Source organism: Carassius auratus, unplaced genomic scaffold (assembly GCF_003368295.1).
Source record: "Carassius auratus strain Wakin unplaced genomic scaffold, ASM336829v1 scaf_tig00031655, whole genome shotgun sequence".
NCBI lineage: Eukaryota > Metazoa > Chordata > Actinopteri > Cypriniformes > Cyprinidae > Carassius > Carassius auratus.
The window spans coordinates 37,793-56,714 of record NW_020525940.1 but is presented as its reverse complement, the minus strand read 5'-3'; the positions used below and the strand labels follow the sequence as shown (position 1 = coordinate 56,714).

The 18,922-nt window shown below is 35.3% G+C and overlaps 1 protein-coding gene across 2 annotated transcripts in view; it reads right to left on the bottom strand.

Moving 5' to 3' along the window:
* Positions 1-5,546: 5,546 nt before the first annotated feature.
* The window catches only part of LOC113080575 (runt-related transcription factor 2-like), a 35,758-nt gene continuing 22,382 nt past the window's right edge, over positions 5,547-18,922 (bottom strand). Inside the window, exons 4-6 of one of the 2 annotated variants that reach the window (XM_026252734.1) lie at positions 14,750-14,926; positions 12,745-12,906; positions 5,547-6,043 (exon numbers count right to left, since the gene is read on the bottom strand). In XM_026252734.1, the coding sequence (XP_026108519.1) occupies positions 5,547-6,043; positions 12,745-12,906; positions 14,750-14,926 (836 nt within the window). The remainder of the gene's footprint in view (positions 6,044-12,744; positions 12,907-14,749; positions 14,927-18,922) is intronic. The other variant, XM_026252735.1, reaches the window with a different exon arrangement.

Sequence of the window (18,922 nt, the reverse complement as noted above, 5' to 3'; positions counted from 1 at the left end):
TCCAGTCCAGCTATGTTAAGTTCAGTTCGGTTCTGCTCTGTTAAATTCACTTCAGTTCAACAAAGTTGAGATCAATTTTAGCGTCAATTCAGTTCATTAAACTACTGATGACCTTTTTCGGTTCAGTTCAATTCAGTTCTGTTTACTTCAGTTTGGCTTAGTTCAGCGAGTTCAGTTTAGTGTCCATTCAGTAAACTGATCTCTATATGTAATTTATAAATGTTGCCTTTTTATATTTGGTTCAGTTTGGTTAAATTCAGTTTGGTATTTCCCTTATTGAATTCAGTCCAAGATAGTTGAGTTCAGTTTTATTAAGTTCAAGAAAATTGGCAAATGTAATTTCTAAATTTAGCAGAAGTTTCTTGTTTTCGTTCGCAATCGGTTCAGCTATGTTTAATTCAATTTTTGGATTCAATTCAGTTAACTTCATTTCAGTTTAGTTAAATTTTAGCATCAGTTCAGTTTATTAAAATACTGATTGCATGTTTCAGTTCAATTCTGTTTACTTCAGTTTGGCTTAGTTCAGTGTACACTGAATCAGTTTTGTAACAATTCAGTAAACTATTAATGGCTAAATGTAATTTCAAAAATGTCCTCTGATTTTATTTATATTTAGTTCAGGCCAGCTAAGTTCAGTTAAATTCAGTTTGGTTCAGTTTAATTTAATTAAGTTCAATAACATTTTGACAGTTGAACATAGTTTAGTTCAGCTCAACCAGTCTTACTTCTTTTAAATTGTTCAGTTTATTTCATTTAAGATCAGTAGTTAAATTCAACAAAATTGCTGGCAAATGTAATTTCTAGCAGATGTTTATTATTTTCCTTTCCAGTCTGTTCAGCTGTTCATTAAAATGTCATGCAGTTCAATTCAGTTCACTTCATTTAGATTCTCTTCAGTTTCATAGTCAGTAAAGTTCAACAAAACTGAAGTTAGCAAAATTCCTGTTTTTGAGTATAATAAATTAATTTCAGCTATGTTCAGATAAATTGTATTACATTTGAAGTTCAACTGCCTTAAAATTAATTCTGTTAATTGGTTTATCCAATGCTATCTCGCGACCACTTCGTACGTATTTTACGAGGTGGCTAATTCGTACGAATTTGTATGACCTCACTCGTACGATTTTATACGATTTGTCTAAACCCCTGTGATGGTTAGGTTTAGGGGCGGGGTTAGGTTTAGGTCATTCGTACAAATTCATACGAATTGTGCAACTCGTAAAATACGTACGATTTGGCAAAAATCGTATGAATTTATACGCGTGTGGTCGTACGAATTCGTACGAATAAGCCACCTCGTGAAAAATGTACGAATTGCAGTGAGATCGGCTTGGTTTATCCCTTCTGTTCCGTTTAGTTCAATATGGTTGAGTTCAGTTTGGTGTAAATTCTGTTGAGTTCAGCTCAGTTCAGCTTATTTATTAGCTGCTGAATGCCAATTTCATATGACATTTCTAAATGTCACAGAATGTGAACGTGTTTGAGTAACTGTGATTTAGATACAGACGTTGTAATGAAGTACTTCCTTGATGATTAGAACTTTTTTTTGGTCGTGGGAGTTTTCCAGTGCAGCCATATATATATATATATATATATATATATATATATATATATATATATATATATATATATATATATATATATATATATACAGACTGTCAAACCAGCAGTGCCTGAGGTTTTTATTTAAATAAAGCTCAGTTAAACAGCAGTGAATGTAGTTTTTCTTGCTCCCCTTGGTGCTTCCAACACAAGTTCACGTTTTCTAGGAAGCACCTGCTCTTGAGGTTTTTTTTTTTATGAAGTCAATCACGATTGCAAGACTTTTTATTCTTGAAAAGGGGTTCAAAATAAATCTACAGTTTGTGTAAAACTGCTTATTTTAACAGTGGTACATATGGACAATGTAATGACCATATTTTCCACATTAATGAAATGGAAAAAAAAAGAAAACGATGAGTTATAACAAAAAGCATTTTTATTCTCAAAGACAAATGATACAATTGTCAGAAATGCTTGAAAATCTCACAATTTTATTTTATTTTTTTACTGGATTGTTAGTCCCATACAAACAGGTTAAAGTTTCCCAAACTCAATGGATGAAACAGGACGAAAGATTGTCGAAACTGAAACATCTGTACATTATGTGCAAGGAAGTAATGCTCCTGTTGTTTACAAACCAAGGATTGTGTCCAATCAAAATGATGCATATTTCAATAGCAGGATTTTCAGGGTTTCAAATACGAAACGCTTCAGTTAACAGTTCAGAAACGAGAACAATGGAGCGCAAAAGACGCCACAGAAGCATTTGGTTTTCTTCATGTGTTAATCTGACCTTGTAAATGAAATTTGCAAAGAAGCCCAAAACTTTCTGTGTGTCTGTGATGATGACAGAATGAAATCTCAATGCTTTTTTGTAATGTATAGTATGAATATAAATAGCCTCATGGAAGGAATCTCTGCTATTGAACCATAAAACCGACTCGTGCAAGGGTACTACATATAAAAGGGTCAATGAAAAACATGGTCTATAGCCTAAAAGCATATAAATATTTGGCCCTGTGACATGTTTGATTAAGACAGACCAATGCTGTTCTCGTGTTATCAGGCATATCGAAGCAATTAAACACGGATTCATACAAAGTTAACAGTGCAGAGGTTTTCTTTACATTTGCAGTTACCTGCTTGCAGCTTTTTGTAAACATTCTGTAAACATAGACGCTCTCCTTACTACTAGAAGACACCACGGTAAAAGAAAAGGCTAAATCAAATAGTGGGGCAGTTAAGAACAGCAGTGTAAGTGTAGTTATTGTAACCGGACTCAAAGAATTGGAGTTTAATACTGTACAGAAGAAATGACAAATGTGGGTGGTACACACATACAGGTTTGTTTTAAGCTCAAATGAGTTGTTTCTGCCATGACCTTTGATTTTAAATGGAGATGCAATTAATTTTGGCCAATTTTCTCAAAACTGATCTTGTTCAGGTTATATTTCATCACACACACAAAAAGGAAAAAATAAACATATTTTTAGGACCATGTTTGGTATTTGCAATTATTATTTACTACAAATTTACATTTATCAAAAATTATTTATACTATCATTACCAGTTTGCTATAATTTGGAATACAATTTTTCACGTTAAAGCAGTTTTTCCTGAAAAAAAAAAAAATTTGTAAAAAAATTTCAATTTATTTTCTTCATGCTAAATGTAACTTCTAGAGTAAAATATAACCCGAACATTCATTTGCGTTTTTGTTTTTGCCATTTATGCTTTTTGTTTTACATCCCTTTAAAAGAAGAAGTGCTTTGTTCTAAACAAAAATAGAAATAAAGAGACAAGTGACGTTTGTTTCAGAAGGGCGCTGCCAGCAGCCTATTAATTTACATTTGGACAAACATTAAATCAAGTACCACTTGTTGTTGAATCCAAAAGCATACACAATATTCTTCAGAGACGCCAATTACAAAGTGTAAAGAAAATTGCATTAATACAAATATAATTGTTTCAAAATCGTTCTCTTTGTCAGTGATAGTGTCATCCCAACTCATTATGGATTGCTGACCAATAAATAAATTCTAGAAATGGAGATGATGAACTTTTCTGATAAACATCCTTTGTGTAATTTGGGCCACTCAATTTGTTCGTCCGTTCAGTAAAATGTCTTGCAGCTCAAAGATTCTGTCGTCTAACATGCCATTAATATCAAAGTACTTGATTATATTGTACCTCAAGAACATTAGCACACAGCAAAGAGACATTTCTGAGTTTGATTGTTGTTGTAAAGTTTGCATAGTGTTTAACTAACCAACAAAGTGCAGTTAACAATCCAGTTATAGAACAAAAGGCTGTCGATCGTATTGGTTTCATATCTGCACAAGAGACGGAAACTGTTAGTTTTATTATTGCAAGTGCATGCGTGAGATTTGATCATGTCTGTATCTGGAGATGCAAAGGTTTAGGCCACTGCTGCAAGAGTTTGGTCATTCTTGTAGTCACCGAAAAACATTAAATAAAAAATACATCTAAAATAAATTAACTAGATAAACACCGGATACCAAAATCAAACAAGTGGAGAGCGCAGCACGTCGACTCTCGTAACATATCTTTGTACATTTATTGATCGTTTTTTGTTACTTGCTCAGATGTACTCAGTCTAAAACATTTCTGGATGTTTTAATGCTTATTAATGTCTAACATTTTTGACTGAGAACAATCCACAAACATTTAATTGTGGATATAGTCTTACAATGAAATGTCCTTCCTTCATTGCTGACGTATGATTGGATTTTTTTTTTTGGTTGCTTTAACATAACAATAAAAATAACAAAACATTTAAATTACAAAACGAGTAAATATTTCATTAAGTTATTAATAGATGTCCCAAAAATAATATTCAAATGCCTTAAATTTTGTCCCTCTCAACACATTGCATAATTTAAAGTTTATATGGCTTCTATTGCTTCTCGAATCAGTACTGTTTGTTACCATTTCATTCTTAAATTAAAATAATCAGAGGGAATAAGCCAGTACTGTTTCAAATAGCTGACTTCTAGCACGCATAAATAAAAAACAAACAAACAATTGCTTTCAGTGTTAAGAAATGCTAAATCATACCGAGTTAGTATAAAAATATTCTGCGCCAATAGTGTGGATGCATTCCTATTGCAATGAAAGTTTACTCAAGGACAGAAAAAGGGATAGTTCATCCAAAAATAAACATTCTGGCATCATTTTCTCATTGCTTTGCACAAAGCTATTGAATGAGCTCACATAGACCAATCTGTTGGTACTTTTTGGAGTTTAAAACCCCCAAACACCAGAATTTTCGGGAGAAAGACAGTGACAGTACACTTTTGTCAATCTAAATGTGCAGCATTAGCATTGTGCCAAATATTTAATTTTAAAGAAAGAAAGCCATACAGGTTTGGAACAACATGAAGGTGAATGTATAATTTTTTTTGGCTGAACTATTCCTTTAAATTCAGTGACTTGCATTATATGTAATGTCACCGATGAACTGGAATGTCAGATGAATTAGACTAAAGATGCGTCCTCATTTACCATTGCTCTGTAATATTGCTAATATGATCGCACCTTAATGCCGTAGATCACTCCCAGTAAGGGTAATTTGTTTTATATGATATCATAAAATACACTGCAACCATTCAATATTGTACCAGTGAGTACCAGTGAGTACCAGTGAGTACCAATGAGTACCAGTGAGTACCAGTGAGTACCAATGATTACCAATGATTACCAGTGAGTACCAGTGAGTACCAGTGAGTACCAATGAGTACCAGTGAGTACCAATGAGTACCAGTGAGTACCAATGATTACCAATGATTACTAGTGAGTACCAGTGAGTACCAGTGAGTACCAATGAGTACCAGTGAGTACCAATGAGTACCAGTGAGTACCAATGAGTACCAGTGAGTACCAATGAGTTTGTGCTTCTAATCCAACGATTCTTTCATGCAATTATCTCTCGCTCTTTGTCTTTAAGGCTAACAGTGCTGCATTGAGGTCTTGTTCAACCAGTCTCAGTATGGTCTCCAAACGGACTCGTCCATCCTCCCGCTGGAGTTGAGAACGGTTGGCGAGCTGCTGTGGCTGCCGTCCGCATCGCCTCCGTCCGTCTGATTGGGCAGGTTGGGGTTGATGAGTGTGCTGCCGGTGGATGCGCTAGTGCAAGGCGGCAGCATCCTGGAGGGGGATCGATCTCCACCTGGCACCATAGAGAACTGGTACGACCCGGACGAGGCGCCGTAGTAGAGGTACGGCGTGCTGCTGGTCTGGAAGGGCCCGCTTTGGTTTTGGGTGGATCCGGGGTACGGCGGAGGCAGGTAGGTGTGGTAATGGCTGGTGGTGGACATGCCCAGAGACATGCCCGAAGTGACCGGTGTAGGGGTGTATGTGAAGGTCGCGGGATAGTGCATTCTGGGACTGGGGAAACGGGAGTCTGTGAGGGAGGACAGACCGGGAAATTGACGTTCAAACTGCCGCGGGTCGGCCGAGAACGGACTGAGATCCGACGTACCTGGTGGAGAGAAAAGAACAGCTTTTTTAGTGATATTAAAATCAAGAAAAAGGTTTGAGCATGCCTTTTTTGTGCATTTTTTTTTCAATTGCTTTTCAGTACAATTTCTGTTATATAATCAGAGCATTTATATGGTACGAAAACAATCAGTAAAATTAGGTTAAAAAGGTACAACATAATGATTATTACAGTTCAACATGATGTAAATTGTTTTTTGTATGAGATAAATGCTCTGATTATATAAATAAATTGTCTAATCTGATGTTTATCTGATGTTCGTGCATCCATTTTTTAAAATTGAGATGTATACATTTTCTTAAAGCAGAATAAATAATCTTTCCATTGATGTATGTTTTATTTAATGATAGGACAATATTTGGTTGTGATACAACTATTTGAAAATCTGGAATCTGAGGGTGCAAAACAATCAAAGTATCAGGAAAATCATCTTTTAAATTTGTAGTTTAAATTAAGTTCTTAGCAATGCATGCTAATAATCAAAAATTAAGTTTTGATATATTTACAGTGGGATATTTACTGAATATCTTCAATGGAACATGATCTTTACTTTATGTCCTAATGTTTTTTGGTATAAAAGAAAAAGTTTGACCCATAAAATGTTTTTTTTTTTTTTTTTTTTGTGGGCTATTTACTTATCTATCATGTTGAAAAAGTGCAGAATCTGACAAATTTTAATTTTGGCATTCAACATTTTCTTTGTATCTATTTTTTAATCATAAAAAAAGTTACATAATATATTACATAATTTATTGTAAGACTTTTGGGCCCCATTTCATAAAACTTTCAAATCAGTTCATTAAAATAAATCAAAATTTCAACATTGATTCATTAGTTTATTTCAGTCAATGGAAGTTTCATACCATTATATTTTTTGTAGTTTTGTGTAGTTTTGCCAAATGCTGCTGGTTCTCTTCAACTCTTTTCAACTTATGCATTAACTCGTCTGTGACACCCTACATTGTTTTTGTACTAGATGCATGCTTTGACTTTTCTGGGACTACTTTAAATTAAGAGTAACTTGAGTTTCATAGTAGCTTCATCCACATTAATTGAGACTGAAATGAATAAAGGAACACCATTAAATCAGACAGAAGAGGGCGCTTTCAAACTTAATTTCCATACAGCTTTAACTAGCCTGCCACACAAAACTCCCTTTTATAAATTGCATGCAACTTTATCTGCATTTCTCGTGCAAATAATGGATGTAAAAAATAATTGGAAGTAAATACGAAGAGACTCTCCCAAACAATTTAATTAGAGTGAAAACAGTTTTGTCTTTGTTATTATACGAGTCAGTGTTTGAAATATCCCAAGTCATGAAAACATCAGAATGACACTTCAAAGTGCAAGAAAAAAGTTCATATTGTTGCTCAGTGATGCCGTTTGTGACTCCACATGAACCGATTCCCTTTACAAGCTCAGTCTGAGGAATTTTAATCAAGGAAACTGCAATAAATTTTAACCGACCAACAAGAGAGACTGGCTCATCTTGCATGTCAGCAGTTTAATTACTCTAGCAAACATAAACTGAATTAAATGTTTATTTGCAACCTGGATTACACAATACTTGGGTTGATTCAAGGTCAAGACGAAGACTAATGCTGCAAAAATGTCACCGGGCCGTAAGGGTTCAGTATGCAAACGAAGTGTCAAAAGGCGCTGACGTGCTGCTGAAAGATTGTGAGTTTGGCTTCTGGCTGTTTGTTTCTTCAGCGGCGTTTGCTGAAAGTTGTCTGGGGGTTTGTATGCAAACGCGTCGTGTGCGTTCACGCTCACATGTGCAAGCACATGCATCCTTGCATTTATATGAATATCAAAGAGAAATGTCGGAATAAACTGCGAGCGCACATGGAAACGCTTAGAGGAAAAAAACGTTTCCACAGGATGCATAATGAGCAGTCTCAGATGTGGTGGCATGTCTGCGATTAGCCAAAGAGAAGGGCCGATCTTCTCTCTTAGAACCACAAGATGTTTTTAAATTATAAACCACTAATGGGCTGTGACTCCCAGATCCCCAGGAGAGAGAATCCCAGAGGAACGTCTTATCATCTCCACATCTGTCTATTTTTGCACTCTGTATTCTTCATGATCTGCTTTTCAAATGGAGCCGCCTGCTAAATTAAAGGCTATAAACAAACAATCCCTAACTCCTCTCCTCTCCTCTTTTCCATTCCATCACATTTCCCCTTTCTTTTCCTTTTCTTTCTTTCAGACAAACCCGAACTCTTTTCTCTTCCTTTCTATTTCCCCTTTCCCATTTCAGTCAGTTACCCATTTTATTTCCTTTAGTTCACAGAAAAGTAACTACTCCTTTTTCCATTCCCACTTTTCTTTACTTCATAAAAACACAAACTCTTTTCCTTTCCACGTCCCCTTCAGGAGACCTTTCCCATTTTAATTTCCTATTTTCTTTCATCTGATTTTGAATTACCATTTCTTCTTTCCTTTGCCATTACGTTACTTCAATGAAACTCTTTCTGTTTCCAGTCCATGTTTTTCATTTTTTTCAAACAAACCAAAATGATTTTCCTTGTCTTTCCATTTCCCATTTAACTAAAACACTTTCCCCCTTCCTGATAATTTCCCCTTTTCTTTTCTTTCCTTTACTTCAGACAAACTAAAACTCCTTTTCCTTTCCATTTCCCAGGTTATTTGACCATTTTCCTTCCTTTACTTCAAACAAACCGAAGTCTTTTGCTTCCCATTTCCCATTTTCTTACCATATAATTTCCCCTTTTCATTTTCTCTACTTAAAAAAAAAAACAGAATACATTTCCTCTTTCAAATTTCTATTTCCCTCTTTTCCTTTACATCAAACAAGCTTTACTTTCCATTTCTTGTTTCATTACTTTTCCCAACTTCAATTTCCCCTTACTCCAAACTAAAATCTTTTTCTGTCTGTTTTTCCATACCTTTCCATTTTCCAAACTACTTTTCTCTTTGAATTCAAATAAACCAAGTTTATTTTCCTTTCTGTTTCACCTTTTCCTTGTCCATTGGTCCTTTACTTTCCTTCACGTCAAACAAAGTCTCTGATCTAATCACATCTCATCCTTCCTCTAACCCTGTTGCTGAGGTAAAGTACTGTTTTATGATGATAAATCCCATCAGTTGTCTGCTGGTTTCGGAGCGGTCGCGTGTCGTCCATGAGCGCTGCTTTATGAGTGACAGTTCGGCAAACTTTACAGAACATGTGTGGCCAATTATGAGCAGATTGTCTCTCCCCATTATCAACTCTTGACATTTCCAACCAAACAAAGAAGACACTTCAGGGAGACAGTGCAGAAGAGAGGAGACCCAAGTCACATTTCCAAAACAATGACAGAAATTCACATATACAACCTTCAATCACCATTAAACATCGCTCCTCGCTGCAGACATTCACGAGAATGAACCCATCATGCTTTCGGCTCTTGCCAAACCATTTTTGGCTTAACTTAATACAACATCAATCACTTTGTGTTACAGGGATGGTGTGGTCTAGTAGCTGAAGCTCAAGGCTAGAAACCAAGAGGAGCATGATGGCTCAAGCTGTGACCTATCATCAGTGTGATCTTGTGACCTTTGACCCCGGGTTGCTTCAGGGTTGCCTGCTTACTTTAAGAGCACATTAAGGGATACAGAAGCCACTTATAAAGATGCATCATGGTGTTTTGGGGTCAGTAAGATCAAATGAATACTTTAATTCACCAAGGATGCATTAAAATTGATCAAAAGTAACAGTAAATATTTAAAGTGTTCCAAAAGGTTTCTATTTGGAACATATTAAAATAACATGGTTTATGTTTTTTTTTTTCTTTTTTTTTTTTTTTTATACCATAACACATTATGGTATATTTCAAAGCAACCATGGTATATACCAAAGAACCATGTTTTGTGGATATGTACCATGATATTATTTGAAGATTCTTAGATGAAGATCAGTTTACTAATTTGGAAGATGACTTTTCATCAAGGTATATATTAGATTTGTTTATGCATTCTGTGTTTTTGCATTCATCTAAGTACTGAGATATTCAGACTTGATGCCATCATTGAGTCCGACAAACATGCTTTTTAAACACACTTCATACGGAAGGAAAAATCAAAGTTCTATACAGTTCTCCAGTGTCTCCAGATAATATTATGCATGCCTTCATCTGCGTGGTTATCAGTCACCAGGTCTCTGGCTGAGAGGTGTAACACGAGCCCATGCTTGAGAAGAATAACCACGCAAGCAGCTGCAGAGGGTGCGATGCATTTGGGGCGTGTCTTCTCGAGCCATTCAGTGGTGCTCCGAGGAAGAACAGGGGCATTAGGACCAAGCGAGCGTGTGTCTCTTTGAGGAAAGAACAAAGGCTGACATCTCCAAGATGAAAGCGGGGTGAAATCTAAACTAATCAAACCCAACGAGGCAGCTGGCCGGGGTTCAAAAAGCAGCCACACCAAGAAGTCATTTAAACTTTCACATTCGCTCCAGGCTCAAAGAAAACAGTTAGGGTGGGGAGCCAAGAGAAAGAAAAAAAAAAGTTCAAAAACCAACCTGGCGGAGAGTCAAACAGGTGTATTAAAGAAAACGTCCACACTGTGTGTTTGTTTCAGAACGAACCCCAAAGGGCGGGTGGACTGCAATCTGGTGCCTATTTCATTAATAAAGGCACGGTCACAGCAAGCTCTTCCTTGGGTTTGGACTCTAGGGCTTTGGGTAGTTGATGAGAATTGCTTTTGGAAAGCCCATCTAAAACTATTTTTAAAACCCCATCTAAAACTATTTTAAACAACATTCTCTTGTAATTGTTGTTCATGCAACCGTTATGAATGCATGTGAATTTAAATGCTATGTGGAATATTTGAATGTTTACAACAGGTCATTTAAAATTATCTAGTATGATTTAAAATATGCATAAGATTATGCAGGAAATATATAAATTATTGTGCATGCAATGTGTGTATGCAACTATTTATTTATTTTATCTCTTTAATATTAGATTTTTTTATTATTTCATTTATACTACTTTTCATTTATTAGCTATTGCATTACATACATTTATTAGTACAACATTTGTGCATTTTAAAAATGCATTTGTGTATAAAAAAAAAAAAAATATATATATATATATATATATATATATATATATATATATATATATATATATATATATATATATATAATTTCATTTTATTTACTTATACGACAAAAAAATAATAATAAAAAATAATAAATTAAATAAATTTATTTAAATATTTAAAATATATTATTTGCTATTAATGTTCAATATATATTTTGAGCTCATATGAAGTGAAATACTATCTGCAATATTCTAGAAATCTATTTTTTAAAATGCATGATCATTTAAAATAAAAAGGAAAATACAACTGTATGAATAAAATAACATTAAAGAGATAAAGAAATAGTGATCAGTTACACAAGTTATGACATACACTTTCCCTGCATTCAAAATAATTCTATTATAAAATCCAATAGACGTGTTATGCAGCAACTACCCGTTTACTTTGTGAGGTCCGTGAGTCAGAAACTCTAGTCTGTTTTATTGTTCCTTTTCAAGGCATTTCAAAAGAGAGTTGAGTTCAAAGACTCTATTGGAGAGGACGGGGGTTAGGGCAGATATTCTTTCAAATGCTCTCTATTTTTAAAGGTGCTATTGCTTGGAAGCCATTTGCCCACGGGCGACGTATCAAACGCTTACAAAGCAGAAAGTTAACACTGGAAAAATGCTTTGATTCAACTTCAGCGAATGAGTGTTTGGACAAATGTTCACGGCTAACACGATCAGCTAAGAAAGTAAATACAGGCACGTTGAGACACTCCATTTCCCACATTTCTGAAATGAGTGGGTGGCAGAGAAAGCGATATGGGCCAGAGGAGAATTTTATTGTTCGGAGCTCGCTCTTTTATTGCGCAGTTGTGATTTCATGTGGAGTCAACAAGTGAAAAACACACTTTACTTCTGTAATCCCACATCTGTCTGAGTGAAACAGGATGTTCAATGCATAACAATCAGATTCATCTTTAATTGATTGGGTAATAAAAATGGTTGCTAAAACAGCCTGAAAGTTTTTGATTTCAATTTTGATTTGACTCAAAAAAATAAAATTAAACTTTAGGAAAAATAAGTAAATAATATAAAAAAATAAAATAAAATAGGACAATTAAAAATAAAAAAACTTGGAAAAAATATAAACAGACAACATGTTTTTAAAAGATGATCACTAAGACATATATATTTCTATTTCAAATAAATGTTGTTATTGATTAAATAATCATGAACAAAATATAATCAGCATTAGTTATAATAAGAACAATTTTTAATAATTGAGTTGTAATAATAATTGAAAATGAGTGAGCAGCAAATCAGCATATTATAATGATTTCTGATGCTGAGAATTCAGTTTTACATAGCAAGTATAAATTACATCTGTAAATATTTAGCTAAAAATATTTTTTAAATTATAGGAATATATCACAATTTGACTGTATTTGTGCCTTGTTAAGACAGACCCTCTTTTAAAAACATTTAAAAAATAATTAGCATTTCAAACTTTTAGCCATTGGGCATAAAAAGAAGGTGGATTTGAGTTTATACTGAGCCATATCCGAGCACAGTTTGAGATTGATTGTCGCATTTGAGATAATAGAGCTCTTGTCTGTTGATTTGACTTTCTTTAAGGTGTCAATTTACCTGAGAGGCGTCTTGGCACGTCGCTGATGGAGGGGAGGCCCGTGGCGCGGGTGGAGGACAGCGGGGTGGTGGAGTGGATGGATGGAGATGTCATTTGGCTCAGGTAAGGAGTGTAGGGCTGCTCGTAGGACCAGGGCGGAGAGGACTGCGTCTGCCGTGGATCTGTGAACATGACAAATGAGACGACTCCAGTCAACATCAGCACGACAGAATCCTCAAAGATGTGTTTGGGTGTGATTGGAGCCTCTTCTCTCGGGACCACAGCAGTGCTTTTATAGCTCCGTGATGTTTACAACAGTGACCTCAAAAATGAGCGGTATCACACACCACCACACACACACAAAAAAAAGAGTCAGTCTTTTGAAAGCTGTCCGGAACACAGGTTATGTTTCACTATTAAAACAAAAGAAAATTTTGTTTTGCAAATACTCTATTTTTATAACCATAAAGCATTGTTATATCTTTTATATATATATATCATTATTTTAATGACACACACTACACACAACACACACTCTCGCTGTAATGCATTCTATTAATTTTTTTTATTTTTTAACTAATAAAAGTTTTATTTACTTTAATTTCTCTCTCTCTCTCTCTCTCTCTCTCTCTCTCTATATATATATATATATATATATATATATATATATATAGAAATTAAAGTAAATAAAACATTTTATTAATTAAAAAAACAAATTAATAGGATGCATTACAGCGAGAGTGTGTGTTGTCTTTAATTGTCATTAAAATAATTATGCAAAAGAAAAAAGTTATGCTTTGCAGAATTTTTATGTTTTTGCAAATTAAAAGAAAATTTATTCTATTTTTAAGACAATTCAGATGTTTTGCATTTTATATATATATATATATATATATATATATATACATACACACACACACACACACACACACACACTGAAATTAAATTAAAGTACATTTAAAAAAAAAACTAAATAATAATAAATAAATATGATGCATATATATATTATTATGTTTTATTATGTTAATTATGTTTTTGAGATTCAATCTCAGAAGTATCCTTCCTGGTGAGCCAAATGTAAAGATTTGTTGTGCACACAAAGTGGGTGACCTTTCTTTTTATAACAATAAAGAGCGAGACCGAGCAGACTTGTATAAAAGGCTGTGGTATGTAAATAGCTTAATCACATTCAGAGCCAAGAACGGTTTCCTGTTTGCTTTCTACAGTATTCTAGTAAACACAGCGTCTGCTCTGACACGAGAGGGAATGGTAAACATTATGCAAACTTTAAAGCTGAGCGCATATGAGAAAAAAGAAAAAAAAGCCCATGCTCCAATTGCCAAAAGTGAAGCAGGAACTAATGAAAATATTTGGACAAATGTAATGGAACTAAAGCAATAGCTCACCCAGAAATGAAAATCTGTCATTATTTACTCACTCTCATGTCGGTCCAAACCCGTAAGCTGTTATTTTTTCCGTGGAACAAAAAAAAAAAAGGAGGAATCTTCATCAGTCTTCGCCAGAACCTGGTCATCACCGTTCTGACTCAGATTTGGGTCTGTTCCTCACTTAAACAATCATAGGATTTCTGAAGACTTGAATGCAGCGAATGGACTGATGCTTTTCTGTCCTTCAAAGACGTCATTTGATCGATGAATAGAAGCACAGAGTTTCATCAAAAACATATTTGTGTTCCAGTAAATTAAAGAAACTCAGATTAAAATGAGGGTGAGTAAACAATGAGTTTTCATTTTTTGGGTGAACTATCCCTTTAAGGTGATGTAAGCAGCCAGTCCCAAAGAAAGATGATGCCTCATTCCCGTGCCTCAGTATCTCCTGTTTAAATCTGATTGACGCTGTCGAAATCTCCATTTCTTGCATCATTCTGGCGTTTATCTTCGCAGGTTAACCTTCAGCAAATCAGGCCTCTTAAATAAACCTACCTGTTCTCCAAACACTGATGTTTGTACTGTACATAAACCACAGCGATTCTCCAGTAAAGCTCACGGCTGGTGGCCGGTTTACCTGAGATCTGAGTTTGCCCCTGCGGGTTGAAGGAGTTCGGCGTGGCGTTGAGAGACGGCCGGGGACTCTGGGTTTGCATGGCAACTCTCATGGTGGTCTGGCGCAAACGCTCTAACTCGCTCAGGCGCTCGGAGAAGAGCGGCGGTTTAGGGGGGTCTTCCAGTTTCTGTCTGTGTCCTACCGAACAATATCAGACAGAAATTGCAGTTAATACACCTACTGCTCGATTCTGACCAGCTTTAAAGGGATAGTTCACTCAAAAATGAACATTCTGGCATCATCCACACACCCTCATATTGTTGCAAACCTGTATGATACAGTATATAATTCGTCTGAGAAACTCAAAAAGAGATATTATACGGAATGTTCAAGCTGCTCTTTCTATGCAATGAAAGTGAATGGGACAGAAAAAAAAGCAGTTTTGTGTGACAAATAGATGCAAATGAGCCTTTTAGATTAGTAACATCTTACATTTTAGACACAGATCTATTGTATTGTACATGCAAATAAAGCACGAAAGTCTTGTGGATCTGTTTCATGGCACTTTTAATGTCATTTTTGATCAGTGTTTACTTCTATTATATGGAAAACATCAGTTTGTAGATTCCCAAAATTTCTTAAAATGTCATTAGAGTTAATAAATGATGACAGTACTGTCATTTTTGGGGCAAATTGTACTCCTTTACATGGATAGTTGGCCAAATAATTAACATTTTGGCATCATTTACAGACCCTTGTGTTTTTTTGTTTACTTTCTTCTGGGAGACTCAGAAATACAGTAAATGTTATGCAAAATATTCAAGCTGCTCTTTCTATACAGTGAAAAGCACTGTAAAAGTAATCCGTTATCTGTTTTATCAAGGCATATGATTGTTTTGTGTGACAAATAGATGCAAATGAGCCATTTAGATTAATAACACCTTATATTTTAGACACAGATCTATTTTATGGTTTCAGAAGAGAACAAATGAAGCACAAAAGTCACGTGGACCGTTTTCATGGCACTGCATGGAAAAGATTAGTTTCTAGATTTCCCAAATTTCTTAAAATGAATAAATTATGTCATTTTTTGACTCCTTTAGGTGCCAAAATGTTCTAGCTGCTTTTTCTTTACAGTGGAAGTGAATGAGAAAGTAGCACTAAAAACACTGTAAAACAATCAAAAAGCAACTTACATTTCTGGCACAAATCTGCTGCATGGTTTCAGATCACTTGCAATAAAGCATTTTCACTGTTCTTTAATGCAGTTTTTGTGACTGTACAGAAAAGATCAGTTTGTGGTTTCCCGAAATATCCTATGATGACATTACGGTGAATAACTTACGACAGAAGTGTCATTTATGGCTGAATTGTTGTCTCACACCTGCTGGATTGTTCTCTTTCTGGGTAACCAACTCAATGAAAGTGATACGATGAATGGTGCCAAGCTCCAAAAAAGACTATTTCTTTCTATACTTGTTCTTTTAAGTCTCTTGAAGTCATATGACTGCTTTGTGTGTTGAAGAGAAGTCGGAGAGGTTTCAGAGCTCAAATAACAACTGCAATTTGAACACAAAGCAATTGTAGGACTTCATAACAAATCATATCCACTATTTTCATGGTGTTTTTCTTACTTTCGGTCAGTTTCACTGTATGGAAATGATCAGTTTTGAAATATTCAACGATGAAGGATTGATGACAGAAGTGTAATTTTTTTGGGTGAGCAAATAATGAACATTCAGGCATCATCTACACACCCTCACCTTGGTTGAAACCTGATAGTCGTATGAGAGAAACAGACCACAACTAATTAAAATAGTCATTACTCATTGAAGTGTAATGAGATTTGAGATCTACAGCTGAAGGCAAGATTACAGTCTGTTCCACCCAAGCAGCTATTGTATGACTTCAGGAGACATGAAATATAAAATACTTTTAAGATCTCATTATCATTACGGTGCATCCACAGAAAACATGTTTCAAACAACACGGTGTCCAAAGTTTGAGGTATTTGGGTGAACTGTCTCTCAATGGCCAACCAAACAATTAAACCTCGTTATTTACCAAACAGCACGACATGTGTGTCAGATGCATCAGCGATCTCTGGGTCTCTCAGTTTTCACAATAGCGACTGGCGCACAAAAGGAGGGGAAGTAATTCGACTTTCTACCTGTCCGTACATGCCGTTGTTTAACACGGTGGCGTGGATCCAAAAGAATTCACAGTCAAATTACACAACTGCTTCATTTCCCTATTATTCCTATCATGCTTGAAACTATGTCTGTGAGTCACGACAAAAGAATGACCCGCCAATGTTTATTCAATCATTTCCCATAAAAGAGGACAAACTCAGTCCTCTATCCTGCAATAAAGAGTACGAGTCACGCCATGCCCCCACGTCCACCCCTTTCCCCTTCACGTGAACCACCCTTTCTAGCTCAACATCTCCACTAAAGAACCTGACTTCACTGGAACCGCATCGTTGTGTCAATACTGGAGAAGAATATGTGTTAAAGAGGGACTTAGGCTTATTTTCTGTGCTTGTCTGTCTCGCCCCGGTCGGTTGCTCTGAATAGCTGTAAAGTAAATATCACACAGAAGAAAAGAGAAACTCCTGCAAAAGCTTGGCTGCTCTCCAGTCGGTACCTCCAATCTCGCAAAACCTGATTGTGCTCTGGAGTTCACTTGAACAAACACAGCTCCTCATTCACAGTTGAATGTCGAGCACTTTGCGTTGAGAGCGCGAGTAATTCCCTAATAATGTTCCCTCTCGCTGGACGCTATTAAAGAAGCACAATCATTACTGCAGCTGCTGAAAAAAGGAACTGGTTTTATGTAGTTTATGTTGAATACGGCCCACTGTGTGTGTGTGTGTGTGAGTGTGTGTGTGTGTGTGTGTGCATGAAGGTGAGGTGCTCACAAATTATCTGCCATGTTACAAGTGAAGTGAAATTGAATCTGCCGACATTTTCATCAAATTTAACTGATTCAATTTCTGGGTTAGGGTTAGGGTTAGGGTTAACCCTAACCCTAACCCTAACCATAAAAATGTTTTTTTTTAACAAAACTGGGGGAAAAAAGGCAAAATTGCAGGATACAAATTCTGAATTGCAAAAAAATAAATAAATAAATAAATAACCGGGGTGCAAGATGAAAGCTACAATATAGAGGGGGAAAAAAAAGTCAGAACTGAGAGATAAAAATGTGTAATTCTTACTTTTTTTCTCAAAATTGTGAGTCTATATATAACAGTTTTGATTTACATAAACTCAGGATTTGCAAGATGTTAACTCTAAATTGCAACAACAACAAAAAAAGAATAGTCGCAATAAACGAGATGCGAGATGAAAACTAAGAATACAGAGAAAAAAAGTCGAGTGAGATTTTAACTCGTAATGCTGACCTTTTTTATATATCAGAATTGTGTTTAAATCTTAGTTTTAAACACACATCTTACAGTTTAAATGTAACAGACTTTAACCCATAATTGCATAAAAAAAAGATAATTTAAAATTTGGAATCGCAAGGAAAAAAGTTTAAATCCCTTTTTTTTCAGAATTGTGAAAAACTAAATCAGAATTGTGTGATTTGAATTTAGAACTGCGAGGGAAAAAAGTCAGAACTGTGAGATAAAAATTTGAATTTGAATTTTTTCATTCTGTGCCAGAAACAAGCTTCCATATGAAGTAACATTGCTGTAGCTATAGATATCAATGCAGATTACAGAATGCAAACCGGTGAAGTCAAAACATCAATACGTAATGTCAAGGTCTTCGTGAGTCTATAAACTCTTTAATGTATTGCTCTTTAGTTGCTCAGGAGACATAAAGGAGACCATTAAAGTATCAGCAGATGTTTCCTTGGGAAAGCAGACGAATAGAGAAAACAGTTGTAAAAACAATAAAAGTACGTTTTTAAGAGAGATCATTTTTTACCTTTGAGGAGAAATGAGATTCCTGAACATGTTTTGAGCACTGCTGGAGAGTATGAAGCTTTTATAGGCGAGATCATTTTTGAGATAACTTTTTAAGTGTTCATAATGCGATTTCTGACTTTTGATAGCAGACTTGGGCAGTTCTGAAACTCTGACAGGGAACATTAATTTCCCGTACAATTATGGCATTTAGCAGATGCTTGTATCCCGAGAGCCTTGGATATCACGTTTAACGCTGTCATGTGTGTCTCATGAACACG